Source organism: Macrobrachium nipponense, chromosome 1 (genome assembly GCF_015104395.2).
Source record: "Macrobrachium nipponense isolate FS-2020 chromosome 1, ASM1510439v2, whole genome shotgun sequence".
NCBI lineage: Eukaryota > Metazoa > Arthropoda > Malacostraca > Decapoda > Palaemonidae > Macrobrachium > Macrobrachium nipponense.
The window spans coordinates 20,800,996-20,818,328 of record NC_087200.1 but is presented as its reverse complement, the minus strand read 5'-3'; the positions used below and the strand labels follow the sequence as shown (position 1 = coordinate 20,818,328).

The 17,333-nt window shown below is 34.0% G+C and overlaps 1 protein-coding gene across 2 annotated transcripts in view; it reads left to right on the top strand.

Annotated features, from left to right (window-relative positions):
• The window catches only part of LOC135219156 (actin-related protein 2/3 complex subunit 2-like), a 152,955-nt gene extending 136,076 nt beyond the window's left edge, over positions 1–16,879 (top strand). For both annotated transcript variants that reach the window (XM_064255679.1, XM_064255678.1), the window contains one exon: positions 14,185–16,879. Coding sequence is in view for 1 of the 2 variants with exons in the window: in XM_064255678.1 (XP_064111748.1) it covers positions 14,185–14,212 (28 nt within the window). In the remaining variant the exon portion in view is untranslated. The remainder of the gene's footprint in view (positions 1–14,184) is intronic.
• Positions 16,880–17,333: the final 454 nt, after the last annotated feature.

Below are 17,333 nucleotides of genomic sequence, written 5' to 3'. Positions count from 1 at the left end.
GCTGCTGTACACCACAAATTTGGTCTTTAGGGAATCCAAGTAGATGGGACAGCAGCCCTCATGCCAGGCAGCTTAGAACCAGGAGAGCATATCTATCTAGAAATATGGATAATACAGTATGCACAGGTGATCCAGGTGGAATGATCGTTACCTCCTTTGTAATGCAGTCCATATCATTACACTTAAATGCAAGCCATATTGGTTCATTTATTAGATCCAAGTTCAGTCCCAAAAATAGTTCTGGTTTCCCATTTTACTAGCTGACTTGAGTTGCTAATCTGAAATGATTGAGAGGTGCAGAGAACCCTGGACAGGATTCTGTTTTCTGATTTTAACTGGCCGGTTGGTGTCAATTGACCTATTTTTTTTTTTCAATTCATTTAACTAATTTAGCTATGCTTTCTTACTTCTTCCATGTCTGATGCAGAATATTGCAACTAATAATAATATGCCAAGTTATGCAATTGATTTGGCAAAGACATATTTTAGCATTTCAAGGTAATTGAAAGACTAACATGTGATTGAAGCGCCCAGTTCTATTTCTTTGAAGAAAACTGCTTTAATTCAAACAAAAGTCACTAGATAACTTTTTTTTTTTTTTTTTTTTTTTTTTTTTTTTTAGAAACCTGAGATTTGGTGTATGATAAAATATGTACTGTATATGCTGGCATATAAGACGACCCCCATTTTTCATGTAAAAATGTCGGTTTAGAGGTATATAATAATAATAATAATAATATAGTAATAATAATATACTTTAATTCAGCTCAGGGCCATATACATGGAATTACAAAATACAGACAGTAACGCACACAATCTAGATACACGGGACAAAATTATAGAAAAATTAATAAACAGCATTATCCACGCAAAAGCTGTGGTAGTATAAAAGATAGTAATCATACTACTGGAAATAACAGTAATAATATTGGAGAGAAAAAAAATGCATTGAGAGTTATAATAGTTAGTGCACAGATTATATAACTTAACTTTCAGCTAGAGACCTTAAGTGGTTACAGTAGTCAGGTCCAGAGGGCTACATACGAAAATTGAATGGAGAAAAACTTTAACTAGATAGTTTTCACAGTAATAATGAAAAAGTAAAATATCAGAGCAATAAATATAATAATAATGACAGATTCTGCAGGTGACACCTTGCCAATACAGAGATTAAGTCCTTGAGGGAACAAAGGCCTAATTTTCCCATGCTTCCCGCAATTTATATCTTCTTTCTTCACTCCTTAGGATTCTTTGTATGAGTGAATTGCTGCTGTTTCTCACTCAGGTTATCAGACTGGACATTGTTCGCCTTACAATGATTTTAAGTTGTCCAGGCTGTTTTCTATGAACATCTGTGTGGCAGAGTGGTAGCGAGGAGTGTTTGTGAGGCGTCTCAAAATGTCATTGTGCACAACAGTGATACGTCTCATGGTCTCTCGGGTATAGTTTGTCCAGAGGGAACACCCATAAATACTGTAGCAATACAAGCAGAAGAGCAGCAGTTTCACGTCTCAGTGACAGAAGGCAAACCTCCTTGCAATCATGTTGCCAATTGTGCATAGTTTACGACATCTCTGTTCAATATCTGCCATATATTTTAGGTCGTCCATGATAATGTGACCTAAATACGGAGAATTGTGCACGAATTCCAGCCAAAGGTTTCTGAGGAAAATTTGTGGTTCTGCAATATGCTTACGCTATCTCTGGAGCAGCGACATGCACTGGGTCTTTGTTTTGTTGAATGGGATATCAAATTCCTTTGCATATTGGCGGCAAGTGTTTATGAATCGTTCAAGACCTTGCACTATGGGGAAATCAGACCATATCTTTGGCTTTAAGAGGTTGTTTATAGTTGTTTCATTGATAGTGCATCCGATTGGGAGTTGAGTTCAGTTTGACATTCAAGGCATCTGTGTATGTATTAAACAGGTATGGGGAGAGAATTCCCCCTTGCCGAAGCCCGTTTAGGGAGCTGAAGGTGTACGATAATATTACCCCATTTGACACAGAATTGCTGTGCGGAGAATCAGCAATATAAAATGCCAATTAAATATAGAGTTGTGCCTCTTTTATGCAGCTTCAGGTAGTTTACTCTGTCAAATGCTTTTTCTCATCCACAAAACAAAGGAAAACAGGAGAGGCTGATGATAGGTAAAAGTTCAGCAATTTTTTCAGTATGTAGATGCAGGTATTGGTTGAGTGGTTTGCTTTAAATCTGAACTAGTTGTCAGTGGTGTTTAGATAGGGGAGAAGTCTCATTAGAAGAACCGACTCAAGTCGTATAAGACAACCCCAATTTAGTAAATTAAGTAACACTAGCAGCTGATGTAACTTAGTTGATACATGAATATAATAAATAAATATTCAATTTGTCGTACCAAAAATGTAAAATCAGCCCACCATAACAAAAAAATACTTTTGTATTACCTTAAGAAAAATATAAACATCACAAAAAATGCTGAACACCTCTGATGTCACTAACGGCAGTGTAATACCCTTTGGAAGTAGATCTGCATGAATGTATTCCTTGAAAATTGGAAAGAACCCTGATGTTAAGGATAACAGGGGCATTATCAATCTCACAAAACCCTTTAGTTTGATTATAAAATACTACCAAGGAAATTTTGGCCTTTAGTGTTTTAAACAACAAGGCTCATAAGTCAACTGGGAACTACGAGCGCAGCTAGATTTTATAAACAAGAGTGTTATACTACTCTGATTTACCCTTTTTGGTAACTTCACATGTTAAAAGGGCATTGTATATTAAGTAATAACAGAATTGTGTAATATTATTGCCTTACAATAATGGTAAACTGGATAAAGCTAGAAACAAACTGAGAGCTCATTTATCGTAATGTCTAATTTTGGTAATTAATGTAGTTGTGCCACAACTATCAACACTTAAGGGTTAGTTTTATTAAAAAACTCGGCAGGTTGTAAGTTTTGCATTTTATACTCTGTATAAGATGACCCTGCATTTTTGGGGAGATTTTTAACCCTTACTGGACGGATAAATATATCGACATGCAGTTCCTCAGGTCGGGTAAACTTTGAGGTCGGCCAATTTAATAAAAAAACGCCAGTGGAAAGAGGGAGATTTGTAAATGTATACTTGACAAGAAAAGTGAAGATACAGTTTTCATTAGCTTTCATTCATCGAATTTCCCATTTGTTTTTACTGAAAAGACATTATATCACTAAATTTACTCTAGAATATGAAAATACACTGCAAATTATATCATATAAGTTAAAACTGCAAAACAAAACCGCTCAGATATTTAAAAACCCGATATATGTCCGAAGTAATTGGAATTTCTCAGATGTATTTGTTCGTAGAGATCTGGTAAAAAGAATGTGAATTTCTGATTGTAGTACTATGTAACACGACTTCAATATTCACTCGTTTTCTTTCATGAACGGGGATATTATTGCATCATCGTAAGTGGTGAATGCAATTATTTTAGTTTCTACAAACTCATGTTTTTATTCCAAAGCGATTAAAGTTAGCTGACGTCAATGGCAGTCAATGTTGCGACGGCTAAGGTAGGTTGAGCAAATCTACTTGCATCCGGAAGAGCGTTTTCTATGATGTGAGGAGGAGCCCTAGAACTTTGAGTGGATAAGAGCAAGTCACTGGATACTGGCTTCCGTAATGGATTTCACACTTTGATTACTTTGATGTTGACATGGATCAAATGCTAGTTGCTGTTTACAAAGCTACTGTCTTTAAACATAAATCTTTATCAAGGTTAAAGTAGCATGTCAGCTCAAAGATTTTCTGGCTATATGCTCCCATTACAAAGCAGTTCGTAGTAGCATACAGCCCTACATGACTGCATTTCTTTGCCGCGAGGCTGAAAGATCTCCCGACACATCAACATTTTTCGCACAATATAAAACTTTAATTGCCTGTGCAATACAAATTAAGTTATTTGTGGTAATAAATATTTTTACTTAACACAGCTTTTTTCATGAATGATTTGTGGATGAAGCCCAATTTTGAAAAGTACAGACTATATCAAGAGAGCAAGAATGACCTCAGCCTGTGTCTAAAATTTTCCATGTCTTTTTACAATCTTTGAATGTTACGGCAACTGTCGAATGAAATCAAGATTAGGGTATGAATTTCTTTGAGAATTAACTTGAATATTATGATCCTTCAAATTTCATCGAGCATAGTGCAGCATGATCTTGGCAGTCATATCACCATGTTTCTCAGGTATCTGTGCACTGACTCACCGCTCTTTTTTCTGCCTTTCCCCCTTCACAAGTCCATCTCCAATACTATAATTCTCTCTCTCTCTCTCTCCACTTCTAAAATATACTTTAAAAATATATATTACCACTCAATCTCCCAAAGAAAATAGAATGAAATTAAGTAGTTATAAATAGGCCTAAGCTTTCACGTAAGCAGATATTCCTCTCTCTCTCTCTCTCTCTCTCTCTCTCTCTCTCTCTCTCTCTCTCTCATCTCTCTCTCTCTCTCTCTCTCTCTCTCTCTCTCTCTCTCTCTCTCTCTCTCTCTCTCTCTCTCTCTCTCTCTCCACTTTTAAAACACATTTGAAAAAATATTATCACTCAATCTCAAAGTAAATATATAGAATTAAGTATCTTTATAGATTAGGCCTATGCCTCTCTCTCTCCTCTCGTTCTTCTCTCTCTCTTCATTCTCTCTCTCTATCTCTGCTCCTCCCTTTCTCTGTTCCTTCCTTCCTTCCTTCCTTCCTTCCTTCCTTCCTTCCTTCCTTTATAAACACATTTGAAAAAATATTAGACTCAATCTCTCAAAGTAAATATAATGAATTGTGGGTATGAATTTCTTTTGAGAATTAACTCTCTCTCTCTCTCTCTCTCTCTCTCTCTCTCTCTCTCTCTCTCTCTCTCTCTCTCTCTCTCTCTCTCTCTCTCTCTTCTCTCTCTCGTAAGTAGCCATCTTGCTTGGTGAGTCGTACCCGCGTGAAGTCAGATTAATCAACAGATATCACAAGTTTAACATACGACTAGAATTTGAGAAATATCTAGAAGTGTTCGTGAACTATCGGTGATAAGATTAGTGTGAAAATAGTAGGATAAAGCGTCTTCAAAGTTAGTTTATCAAGTGTAATACTATAAATCAGAACAAGATGGCAGTAAGTTCCAACTGCGGGAAGAGGTGGCGTAATTTGGCGTGTCTAGCAGATTCGCAATACGATGAGGTAGCAGGAAGGGAACTGGCATTTCTCATCTATGAAATCAGCAACAGTCCTAACCAAAAAGATACAAAAGCATTCATAGATATATTAGAAGGATATAATCCTTCAAACTGGAACAAATCTAATGAAAACATCTTGAAAATAATTGAAGAAGTTCCAAATAAAATCCAAGTGGTCAAGAGACTCATAAAGAAAATATACATAAACCAACATATTCCGACAAAGAAAATGAATAAGGTGAATCTTGTGAATATCCTAATTGATGCATTAGGAAAAAGAATGCCAAAACAAGCATGCAAAACTGTGTAAGGTTTGGTATAAGCATAGTCAATCCACAAAACCTAATCAGAAAATGTGCTGCATGCAACATTCCGACCCATCCACAGTGCTGAGGTAATACAAGATTTGAGAAAAGATACAAGAATTTTTTGTTCAACATGTCTATCATGGATAGACAATGTTATTAAATCAAGATTGAATGTACAAATAGTTGAGGATGAAGAAGAAGAGGAAGAAGGAAGAAGAAGAAGAAAAAGAAAAAGAAGAGGAGGAAAACGGAAGAGAAGTAAACAAAAATGAAATGAACAGAAAAAAATAAGGAAAAACAAAGAACAAGATAAAAGTATGGATGCAGAGATACTCATTGATACTACATATGAGGCAATAAAGCAGCATACCTACGAAGAAATAAATTACGATATGACAACAGAAAAGCAAATCCCGAAGAGGCTCTACCCAGATCTATACAATGACGGGAAAGAGGAAAAAATAGACAAGAAAGACAAAATCTGCAACCTTTTGAAAAGAGGGAATTGCAGATTTGGAGAAAGATGTTACTACAAACATCCTAAGATATGTCAAAACTATGAAATATATGGTAAATGTGCATACTTAGATGGATATGGGGATGATTGCAGAGATCTGCATCCAAAATATGTAAAAACCTAAAAGAAGGAAAAGGATGTAAGTTCGACAAAAAATGCAAATATATGCACCCTGTAGCCATGAATCGTAATCAAATAAATAACCAACCAAGTAATAAAATCCAAAATAAGAAAGAAACAAATAAAGAGAGAAATCAAGAATATCAGGTAAAAGAGAAAAGCAAACCAACAATGAGATATGCAGAGGTTGGCAGCAAAAAATTTCAAAGCATCAGCTCCGAAATTCTACTCAAGAGATAATAACTGTATTTATTATGCAAGAGGATATTGCAACGGAGAAAATTGCAGATTCAGACACAAAATGAATAATTATGATGAAGGAAGATCAAATATTATGGAAAAGTTGGATTTTTTAATGTCAGAATTTCTGGAAATGAAAAAAAGAACAACATACCAGAACAGGAAAAGAGACATGGGAAAATCCTTATTACTACCAGTATTAAATGAAGGAGAAACACGCAAACCATCATAGTGATGAATGCGCAGGGTTTAGTTACGAGTAACTCAAAAAGAAAAATAGAGTACTTAGAAGAACTAACCCAAAATGAAAAAAAAGAAAATAGATATAATGAATATAAGTGAAACCTGGTATTCCCAAGAGACTGGGAATGATGATCAAATAAAAGGGTTCCAAACTTATAGATCAGATAGAAAAAATAGGAATCAAGGGGGAACCGCAATATATGGGAAAGACAAAAAACAAGGAAAAATATATGAGAAATATAGTAACTCAGAATGTGAACTAATAGCGTAGAATTTGAATCTGAAAAATTGATGAACATAGTAATATATAGACCTCCTAATACTAAAGAGTTTGACTTAATAATTGAAAAATTGGATGATATATGTAGAAATCACAAGGACTGGACTATTCTCCTATCTGGTGACTTCAACTTTCCTTTCGTAGACTGGAAAGAACGAATAGGAGATTGTGGTTGTACTTATACATATAAAAAAGAGAGTAATAGTAGTGCAGAAGATAAGAGGCAATTTGAAAAGCTATTAGATATGCTACTAGAATACAACATTCAACAAATAAATCACCTGCCAACAAGAAAGGAAAATACTTTAGACCTAGTATTTGTGAACGAGATGAATTATGTTAAAGAAATAATAGTTTATAATGCGAATATTTCAGACCATAATGTCATAGAATTAACAGTTCATTCCAAAGCAAGTGAAAATAGAGATAAGCAAGAAATGAAAAAGTGGGAAGGATATGGAAAATACAACTTCTACAGTAAAATATAAAATGGTCAGAAATTAATGAAGAATTAAACAAAGATTGGGATAACATTTTCGTAAGTGATGACATAAGGGTAAATACGGAGATATTATATAAAATATTGGAGAAAATAGTGGAAAAATATATACCGAAGAAGAAAAGTAAACATCATTCATGCATACCAAGAGACAGAAGGATCTTGTTCCAGAAAATCAGAAAGTGGAAAAAAGGTCTTGCAAAAGAAAAAAATGCATGGAAAGTTATAGAACTAAAAAGTAAGATAGAAAATGCAGAACAAAAGATTATACAATCAAAAGAAAATGAAAAACGGGACTTGGAAGAAAAAACCCTATTAAATATCAAGCAAAACCCCAAGCTATTATACTCATATGCGAAGAAGATGAATAAAAGAAGAATAGAAATAGGCCCTCTGAGAATTGAAGGGAGATTAACGAATGAAAAAAAGGAAATTTGCAACATACTGGCAGAACGATATAAGAGAGAATTCACCCCTAGAATAGATAATGAAGATAATGATATAGAAGTAAGGATGAAAATAGTGAATATTTAGCTGACATAGATATTAATGAAGCTGATATTGTGCAGGCTATTAATGAAATTAAAAATGGAGCTGCTGCAGGGCCTGATAGAATTCCTGCTATTTTGTTAAAGAAAGTAGTTCATTCATCGCAAAGCCACTTGCAATATTATTAAGACAAAGTGTAGATACAGGCAAGATTTATGATGAGCACAAATTAGCATATATTACCCCTACTTTCAAAAGTGGATCAAGACTAGAGGAAAGTAATTATAGGCCTGTGAGTCTAACATCACATATTATGAAAGTGTATGAAAGGGTAATGAAGAAAAATATTATGAAACATTTAATAAAAAATAATTTGTTTAATAAAGGACAACATGGTTTCGTACCCGGAAAAAGTACACAAACCCAACTGTTAGTCCACCGTGAGAACATATTCAAAAATATGAAAAGCGGAAATGAAACAGATGTGGTTTATTTAGACTTTGCAAAAGCTTTTGATAAAGTATACCATAACTATTAGCGAAGAAAATTAGAAAACACAATATCGTGGATAAAGTAGGAAGATGGTTAAAAGAATTTTTACACAACAGAAAACAGATAGTTATTGCAAACGACGAGAAATCGGATGAAGTCAAGGTAATATCCGGTGTGCCGCAAGGTACGGTGTTAGCTGCAATACTGTTTGTTATTATGATTGAAGACATAGACAATAATGTGAAGGATTCGGTAGTGAGTAGTTTCGCAGATGACACAAGAATAAGTAGAGAAATTACTTGTGATGAAGATAGGAACGCTCTACAAAGAGACCTTAACAAAGTATATGATTGGGCAGAGGTAAATAGGATGGTATTTAACTCTGATAAATTTGAATCAATAAATTATGGAGACAGAGAAAGAAAGCTATATGCATATAAGGGACCTAATAATGAGACCATCACAAATAAGGAAGCAGTTAAAGACCTTGGTTTGTGATGAAGAATAGGAACAACATTGTTATGCAATGATCAAAATAGCAACTCTGTTGGCAAAAATGTAACAAGCAAAAATGGGAATGTTTGTTACGGCACTTCCAAAAAAACAAGAAAAAAGCTGAACCACATGATTATGCTTTATAAAAAAACAACATATGTTTCGTAGTCCCACTTGAATATTGACAATCTGATATGGTACCCACACTATCAAAACAGGATATTGCAAAAATAGAGAGTGTACAAAGGTCCTTTACAGCTAGAATAGAAGAAGTTAAGGACCTAGACTACTGGGAAAGACTACAATTCTTAAAATTATATAGTCTAGAAAGGAGAAGAGAACGCTACATGATAATTCAGGCATGGAAACAGATAGAAGGAATAGCAGAAAATATCATGGAACTAAAAATATCAGAAAGAGCAAGCAGAGGTAGATTAATAGTGCCCAAAACTATACCAGGAAAAATAAGGAAAGCACACAGGACATTAATCCACTACGCACCAGCATCGATAATGCAGCGTCTATTCAATGCGTTGCCAGCTCATCTGAGGAATATATCAGGAGTGAGCGTAGATGTGTTTAAGAATAAGCTCGACAAATATCTAAACTGCATCCCAGACCATCCAAGATTGGAAGATGCAAAATATACCGGAAGATGTACTAGCAACTCTCTGGTAGACATTAGAGGTGCCTCACACTGAGGGACCTGGGGCAACCCGAACAAGATGTAAGGTCTGTAAGGTAAGGTCTCTCTCTCCACTTTTGAAACATTTGAAGAAATATTATCACTTAATCTTTCAAAGTAAATATAATGAATTCAGTATCTCTATCGATAGGCATATGCGTGCACGCTCTCTCTGTATTGTTCCTCACGATTTCCACAAGTACTGCCGAAATTTTAAAACAATTTCTCTCATTGTTTAAGATCCGTCTTTAATTACATAGGAATTTTACGTCAGTTTAGTGTCAAACATTACTTATAAATAAGGTTTCACAGTAGGTTTTAAAAAAGGGTAATTGATATTCTACCGTGAACTGACGTTACCAAACCAACATTAATGAATAATATAGAGCCTGTTTCTACATTCAAGTATAAATGATTATAGGACCTCTTCAGAATCTTTATGGTATAAAGTTAATGGAAATCTAGAAAGCAACAAACGATATGATTTTGAAGCTCTGCCCGCTTACTAGAGTTGCCAGGTGTGGCATTATTGAACAATATATGTCCGAAGGTTAAAAAAAACTGCATCTTAACTTTCCTTGCCGAGTGTACATGGTAAAAAAAAAAAATTCTATGAAATTTTCCCTACCTTCCACAAGAAGTTGAAAATGACTGTACAACCCCTTGTGGGCCCTCTTTTTCAAGACAGTCGTAAATTTTACCAACTTATATGTCTTTCTAATAAATAAATAAAATTATTTTATTTTGTAAAATTATAACTACTGCTCACAAAATATCTAAACAAACAGATAAGAAGTGAAAGCAGTAACAAATTCTTAGCATATTTGTTGAAAAATATTTACGTAAACTTACAGAGAACAAAGATTCAGTAACCTTTTTTTCTTTTACATGTTTTTTCTAATATTTCTTTGCAATTTTCTTTGTAAAATTACATTTACAACTGACATATTATTGTAAGACAAAAACAAAATCAACAGCAAACCCTTGGTATATTTACGAGCAAATTTACAAAAAAAGACGTCGTGGAGAGACGCAGAACATTCTCCCTTCAAGTCACAAGCTGAACTGAAGTCCTGGGATGCCCACACTCGTGATTTTAGCCAGTGTAAAAGATGCCATTAGTGAATTTATGGGCTATAAAAGTATTGGCACCACTTTCTCGCCCGTTCCTTTCCTAATTGATGGCACGTAATACAGTGGACCCCCCGTATTCGCATTCTCCAGATTCGCGGACTCTCACATTTGCGGATTTCTCTCGGGAACGTTTCCCTGCATTATTTGCGGAAAATTCGCGCATTCGCGGTATTTTTCTATGGTAAATATCCACAAATTCCTGGTTTTTTTTTTATGAATTTCATAAAATGCACTTTTTGTGATAAAACTTAAAAAAACCATGTATGAAAATTTTTAGTGGGTTTTTCTTGAGTTTTAACTAACAAAATAGGCTGTTTTTAGCATTTTTATAGGGGTTCCAAACATTCGCGGGTTCTAACTATTCACGGGGGGGGGTCTGGTACGCATCCCCCGCGAATATGGGGGGACCACTGTATTGCTTATGATCAATCCGTCCACCACCCCAAACCTGTTACTACTACTCCCGAAGATCAATCTGTCCATTAAGGGTTAAGGTTGAAAGGTTGCCTTATACTCTTGTCATATATGGTATGCTAGTTTTCATCCAGGTCTTAACACATTTAGCAGTTGAGGCCTCTTACTGTAGTTAAGAGAAAATGTATTTGTTATTTTTAACGATTAGATATTTTGCCTACTAATGCTGCATCATCAGAACATTTTCAAACCATCACTCTTATTATGGATAAAACTGGGTACATAGAAAGGGGTAAAAAAAAATTGTAAACAATAGGATTGCAGATTTATTTTTATTGGACAGAAAATATAGTATATTAAATACAGTAAAGTTTGTTTGTGCTACAGAAAAAGTTGGCATAAAATATCAAAATCCATAAAAAATACACTACATAATGTATGTATAGATCTTTTATTAATGTTTACCCAACCACATTAAAGTAAATATTCATATAAATAAAGTAATTTGTGATTTCAGCTTTTAACTTGTAATTGTTCAAGATTAAAAGTTGTTTAGGTATCATGTGATTACTCTTTTATCATAAATTTTTCTTCCTGCAACTATGCTTTAACCTGTTAACAATTACATTTTCTAAACCATTTTCATGATAATGATGTTAATAAATTTCTCCAATCATGTTTCATCAGAGACTTATATATTATCATTTACATTATTAGTTAGCTTTCAGCGTAGCTCAAATGGGACTTGAATTGCATTCCTGTATGAGAAGTTTTACTTAACTTCTCTACTCTAAGATAGATATGTAAACTATAATTTAGTACGTAATCAGGGTCAGTTTTAAGCCTATTTGACTAAATTGATCAAAACATAAAAGGAAGAATGAAGTATTATTCTTCACCTTATTGTACACTCTTGGAAAACAATTTTTTATATTAGACAAAACATTATCTTCAATTCTATAATAATAATCTCAGATTAAAGAGAATAGAGTTTTGAGAAAGAGAGGGAGCTTGAATGTTGTCTTGTCAAGTTTGAATGTTCTAATGGGGCCACACAATTCCTAGCACCAGCCCTGGTAGTAATCATTTCATAGAAAGTGAGGTGTCCAATAATGTTACCATTTCATTTCAGAATTTTTTTCGATATGTTGATGTAGCTAAATTGGCCGAACTTTTTCTCATGCTTCTGTTTATTCATTATATACATTGCATTTTACCCATTTGTCCAAAAGTAAATTTTTCAAAAATGTGTACCATAATCAAAATTCATTGGAAACATCTGATGGGAGTTTTTGGGAGAACTGTACACAGAACAATACCATAAAAAAAGAGCAATTAATTGCACTGTACATCTTCAAAATTACAGTGTTAATGTTTATATTCAAGATCTTCCATTTACTAGGTACTAAATTTTACAAAATGACTTCCCTTCACTCACTTCTGTCTTAATGCACTATGGTCTGCATTCCCATCCAATGTAGACGTACTGATATCCCCTTTCCATGATTTTCTGGACAACCCTTACAAACTGTACAGTCTTTGCCTGCTACTATTTTTGTGTCTACTAATGTTTTGACAAGCATTTCTTTAACCCTCCTTATATATCCAAACCATCTGTTATCGAGATCTTGCTCTATTTTGCATCCACCGGTCATGACATCTCTGCAACTTGCATAAGGTCTTCCCACTGCAGATACTTTATGGATTTGGCTTTCTGATAAGTAACAGTAACTGTTGTGGTTTTCTAATCAGTAACAATAGCTGTTCTGGTTTTCTGATCAGTAACAGTATCTGTTAGGGATAAATGCCCAAAGATCAGAGCCTGCACTTAAATACTTATAGATATCTAATTTCCTAACAAACTGTCATGTACTTAACATTCAATTTAAGAGATTTATCACATCATATGTATGTCAAGTTTAGGTGTAATTTAAGTTTTGTATTCTTTTTCAAAATCAGTTTTCTTTTGTTGCTTCATATAACAGTAGTACAGGTTTTATACACCACTTTAAATTTTCATGTTTACTAATGGGATACTTTTATTTACAAGTAGTCAAGAACTCTTTCCTTATCATTAAGTCTTGTTAGTTTTATTTTTAGCATCCATTTGCTGTTTTACATGTTAATTTACTATAGGCTATGCTTTTTATAGTTGATTTTCATGTATTTGTCACAAATATCAACACAGGACTGAGTATAAATCCATGTAGAAACCATTACACAAATTTTAGTAACCAGTGCTTTTACATCACAAAATCTCCGTTCAGATCGACGAATAGCTGAAGAGCTCTGTAGTCTGTTGCCTTCATTCTCATTACGTTTGTGATTATGTTCAAAATTTACAATCCTGTAATTTTTAATGGAATGCCTTCCTTACACATTACTGTTACACATCTCTGGTCCTCACAATTTTAGACTGTGTGTGTGTGATGTGATTAGAGATTTTCTCAAATGGATGAGGTCTCGCCCACTACTAATCAGTTTTCCTAGATTAAGGTGCTGTTCAGTACTAATCAAGTTTCTATTAGATTTGTATTTACGGAACACTGTACTCCTAATTACTATTGAGCCAGTTATCTGGAGTTTTAGAGGATAATAGTAGTCTGGTTTAAAGAAAAATAAATAGTATGCTGTAATAAATATGTACCTCTATATTTCTTTACATAAAAGGGAGTTATTCTCCCACTGTACATCAATTGAACTTTCACTTACCATTGCATATGCACCCTAGTCAAGTGCTCGGTGTGTATTCACTATCATGTTATAGTGTACAGTGTTATGATATACTAATCACACAACCTTTCACAGGTTAACATGACTATTTGATTATCAATCAAATATCCACTTCTGTTGTCCATTGTCCACTTTTAAATAACTGTGTGAGGATTTTAATTTTTGGTTGTTACCTAGAATTATTTACGTATCAGTCATAAATACAGATTCAGACATTAGGTAGTACAGTTTCTCAGTATGTATTCTTTTGCGCATTCCTTCAAGAGAAATTCCATTTTTTCCTGTACATTTTTGCTCGATTTCATAATGCTTTCCTCTTTTGTTAATTCTTTTTCTTTCAACAGGGGCCGTTCATTTGTGCGTTCCAACTGATGCTGGGTAATAATGTGGTGTTTTAGAGTCAATAGGATATACGTCTCCATCTTTGCTGTGATTGGTCACTGGAAGATTCCAGGGGGTTGGGTTTGTAGCAGTGGTTTAGTGCAAGAGACTCTCTTCTTGCTGTGTGTCATCCCCCCTGAATTTCTTGATTATTTTTATAAAGGACCAGTGATATTGGTGCTGCACTCTAATCTCTACTGTAGACCATATAATGGTGTGCTTGCGCTGCTGCCTTCCCAGGGTAGGGAAACGATGATGATAATGACGAAGGGTAGTCCAGAGTTATTGTTATTGTATGCGGTGATCACTTTATACCCTTTGGTTTGTTTGTTTGAAACGCTGCACTTAATTCTCTGCACAAAAGTGAAACCGAGATTCAGGAGAAAAAAAAATTTCTTTTGTAAATCTTGTCATACTTCTATTTTTACTTGATTATGTAAGACTGAATGCTTAGACATGAGTAGCATCCCACTGAAGGGTGACAGGTATTTATTATTATCATTATTATTGTTATATATATATATATTTAAATTATTTCTTCTTGTTAGGTCAGGATTTTGCTTACCATTATTTTCAGAAATATTCTTTACAGATGTGTGCATTGTTAAGGAAGGTGTCATGCCTGATGAAAAGTTTAGTCTACTATTACCAAGTCTACATACTTTCAGTCTTAAGTAAACAAGATAGCTTTTAAGGTTGGGGTGAATCACTGCATTTCCCACAAATTATTTTATTTGTTGTAATTTATCTTCCTTTTTGCTTTCTTTCCTGACCTTTGTATATTCTTTAAGAAGCCATTATTGTAAAATAGCATTAATAATGAAGCATATTTTGTGGTAAGGTATTGAACTTTTTTTGTGTCAGCCCCAGAAAAATTTGCACTCAGGCAGGACACTGAGTTTCTTATGTTTCATTTAAAATTGTTCTCTTGGATTTGCAATTCAGATTAATTTGGTTTTGGGAAAAAAAAAGTTTTCATTGATTACCCATTTTTCATTTTTGTGTTTGGCTTTTAAACTGAACAAGTTTCTTTTATAAAGTAGGTTTTTGTTGATAGTAGTATTATTTATTTATTAAAGAACTAAAGTGGTTTTGAAATAGATTTTTGATAGCATTGAAGGTTCCCTCTCCATATTTTTAGCTCCACACTACAATACAATAAGAATGTCTGTTCAAAGTGAAACTTTTACCCACAGCATATGGAGATGTGTTTCCTTCTGCTATTCCTCGCCATTGTTGATGGGATGGTGATATGCTCTTTGCCCATCCTATTGCAGAGCTTATATTTTTGGAGGCAATGGTCCAATTGAGGGATTTCATATATCATCTGGGCTTCTTGTTTCATCGCTATGCAGAATGTCTGTAACTTTCGATTAATGCAGTTCTCTAATAGGATGTTCTTGTTTTCCCCTAAAATGGTTAGAATTACCCCAGCCATATTTTCTGTTATCATGCATCTTGCTATATTTACTTAATGAGAAAAGGATAAAAAAAAGGTAATAAAACTTCTTGTAAGTATGTTGTGTTTGTGACAGTACTTGCAGGTTACATCAGATAGTAATCTCACAGTATTATTGTACATGACCATTATGGCTGGCTTCGTTGTCAATGAATTCCTATTTTTTGGTAATCACTTCATGTTTCAAACTCTTCCTCTATGACCTTGAGAAATTATTATTGCTCATTAGATTTCTATTTGTCTTGAAAGTGCTTTGAGAAAAAGTTTAACAGTAATATATCATGTATGTAGAAATTTTGTAAATATATGACGATTACGAGGGTAAACAAAATACTGTAATGGTAGAGTTGCCGTTAATATAGTTAATTGGAGAGATGCCTTTCTCATACATTTGTTAAGATAATTTTGGAATGTGAATATTGTATAATGTATTGGAAAAATTTAAATGCATGCCTTATCCTGGTCTTTTCATATTAAGATAACGTTATTGTGAAAATGGAATATGAACATGAACTTGCTGTATATCATAAATTAAAGAACTTGCGTTATTGGCCTGATTGGTGGATTAATTATTAGGTCTTATAGCCATGAATTGTTTCGTGCCATTTTTATCTTTATCCATTGTTGAAAGTGTAATGACGTAGATATTGGTGAAAATTACCTTGGAATGTAGTGTTTGTTGAGGTCTAAATTGTTGTTTCAATCATGCTCACTTTCAAAATTTTGTTTTTCATGTCACCAGAAGAAAGTAGCCAAAGGTAGTTGTAGCTTTATGCAGTCATTTAGATGACATGCATTGCTCATTCCCCCACCCCCCTTATTTTTTTTTTCTCAGCCAATTTTTTCTTTCTTCCTCTGCCAATTATGAATGCACGTTAGGATTCCTCTGAATGGCATTAAAAAGCTGCTGAAATTTGTAAAGTAGCTTAGTCCATTGATGGGGACGGGAGAAAACGCTATGTATGAAAGTATAACTATAGAGAACATTGCTATGACAATGATATTGCTTTAATATTTTATATGTGTCATTTGTTTATTTGTTATCAGTGATGAAGAAGGCATTTCCATTATGCTAAGAATTTTTGTGATTTATGATGTTGAAAACTGACTTTTTTTGGATGTTACTGGTGATTTTTTCAAGGGTATGCAAATAACACCTATTTACAGGAGGGCCAAATAAATTTTGTTCAATAGTAAAATAGTTTTATTTTCAAAGCTCTGAATTATTGACAAGCTAGAATTTGCATTGATAGCCGAGCTATGAAAGGTTTAGGATGTAGATTATGTATGAATGCTTGGAGTGCTTTCTGAATAATTGAATTTTCTTAAAGGTAACAAGCATCTGACTTTAATGCGTAGTTAACGTTGACGAACCTTGGGCAAGGGGGTTACTGACTGCAGTGTGTTGTGTTTTGCGCAGGACAATGTAGTCAGCACTAAAATGTCTCTGCTACATACCTTTGGCCTTTCCACATGACTTTGAGGTCTCGTACTACTTAAAAATTAAGACTTGTCCTTGGCTGATTCACAAAGTTTAAATGTTGATATACCTTTGGCCTTTCCACATGACTTTGAGGTCTTGTATTACTTAAAAATTAAGACTTTTGTCTTTGGCTGATTCACAAAGTTTAAATGTTAATATACTGTTAAAGT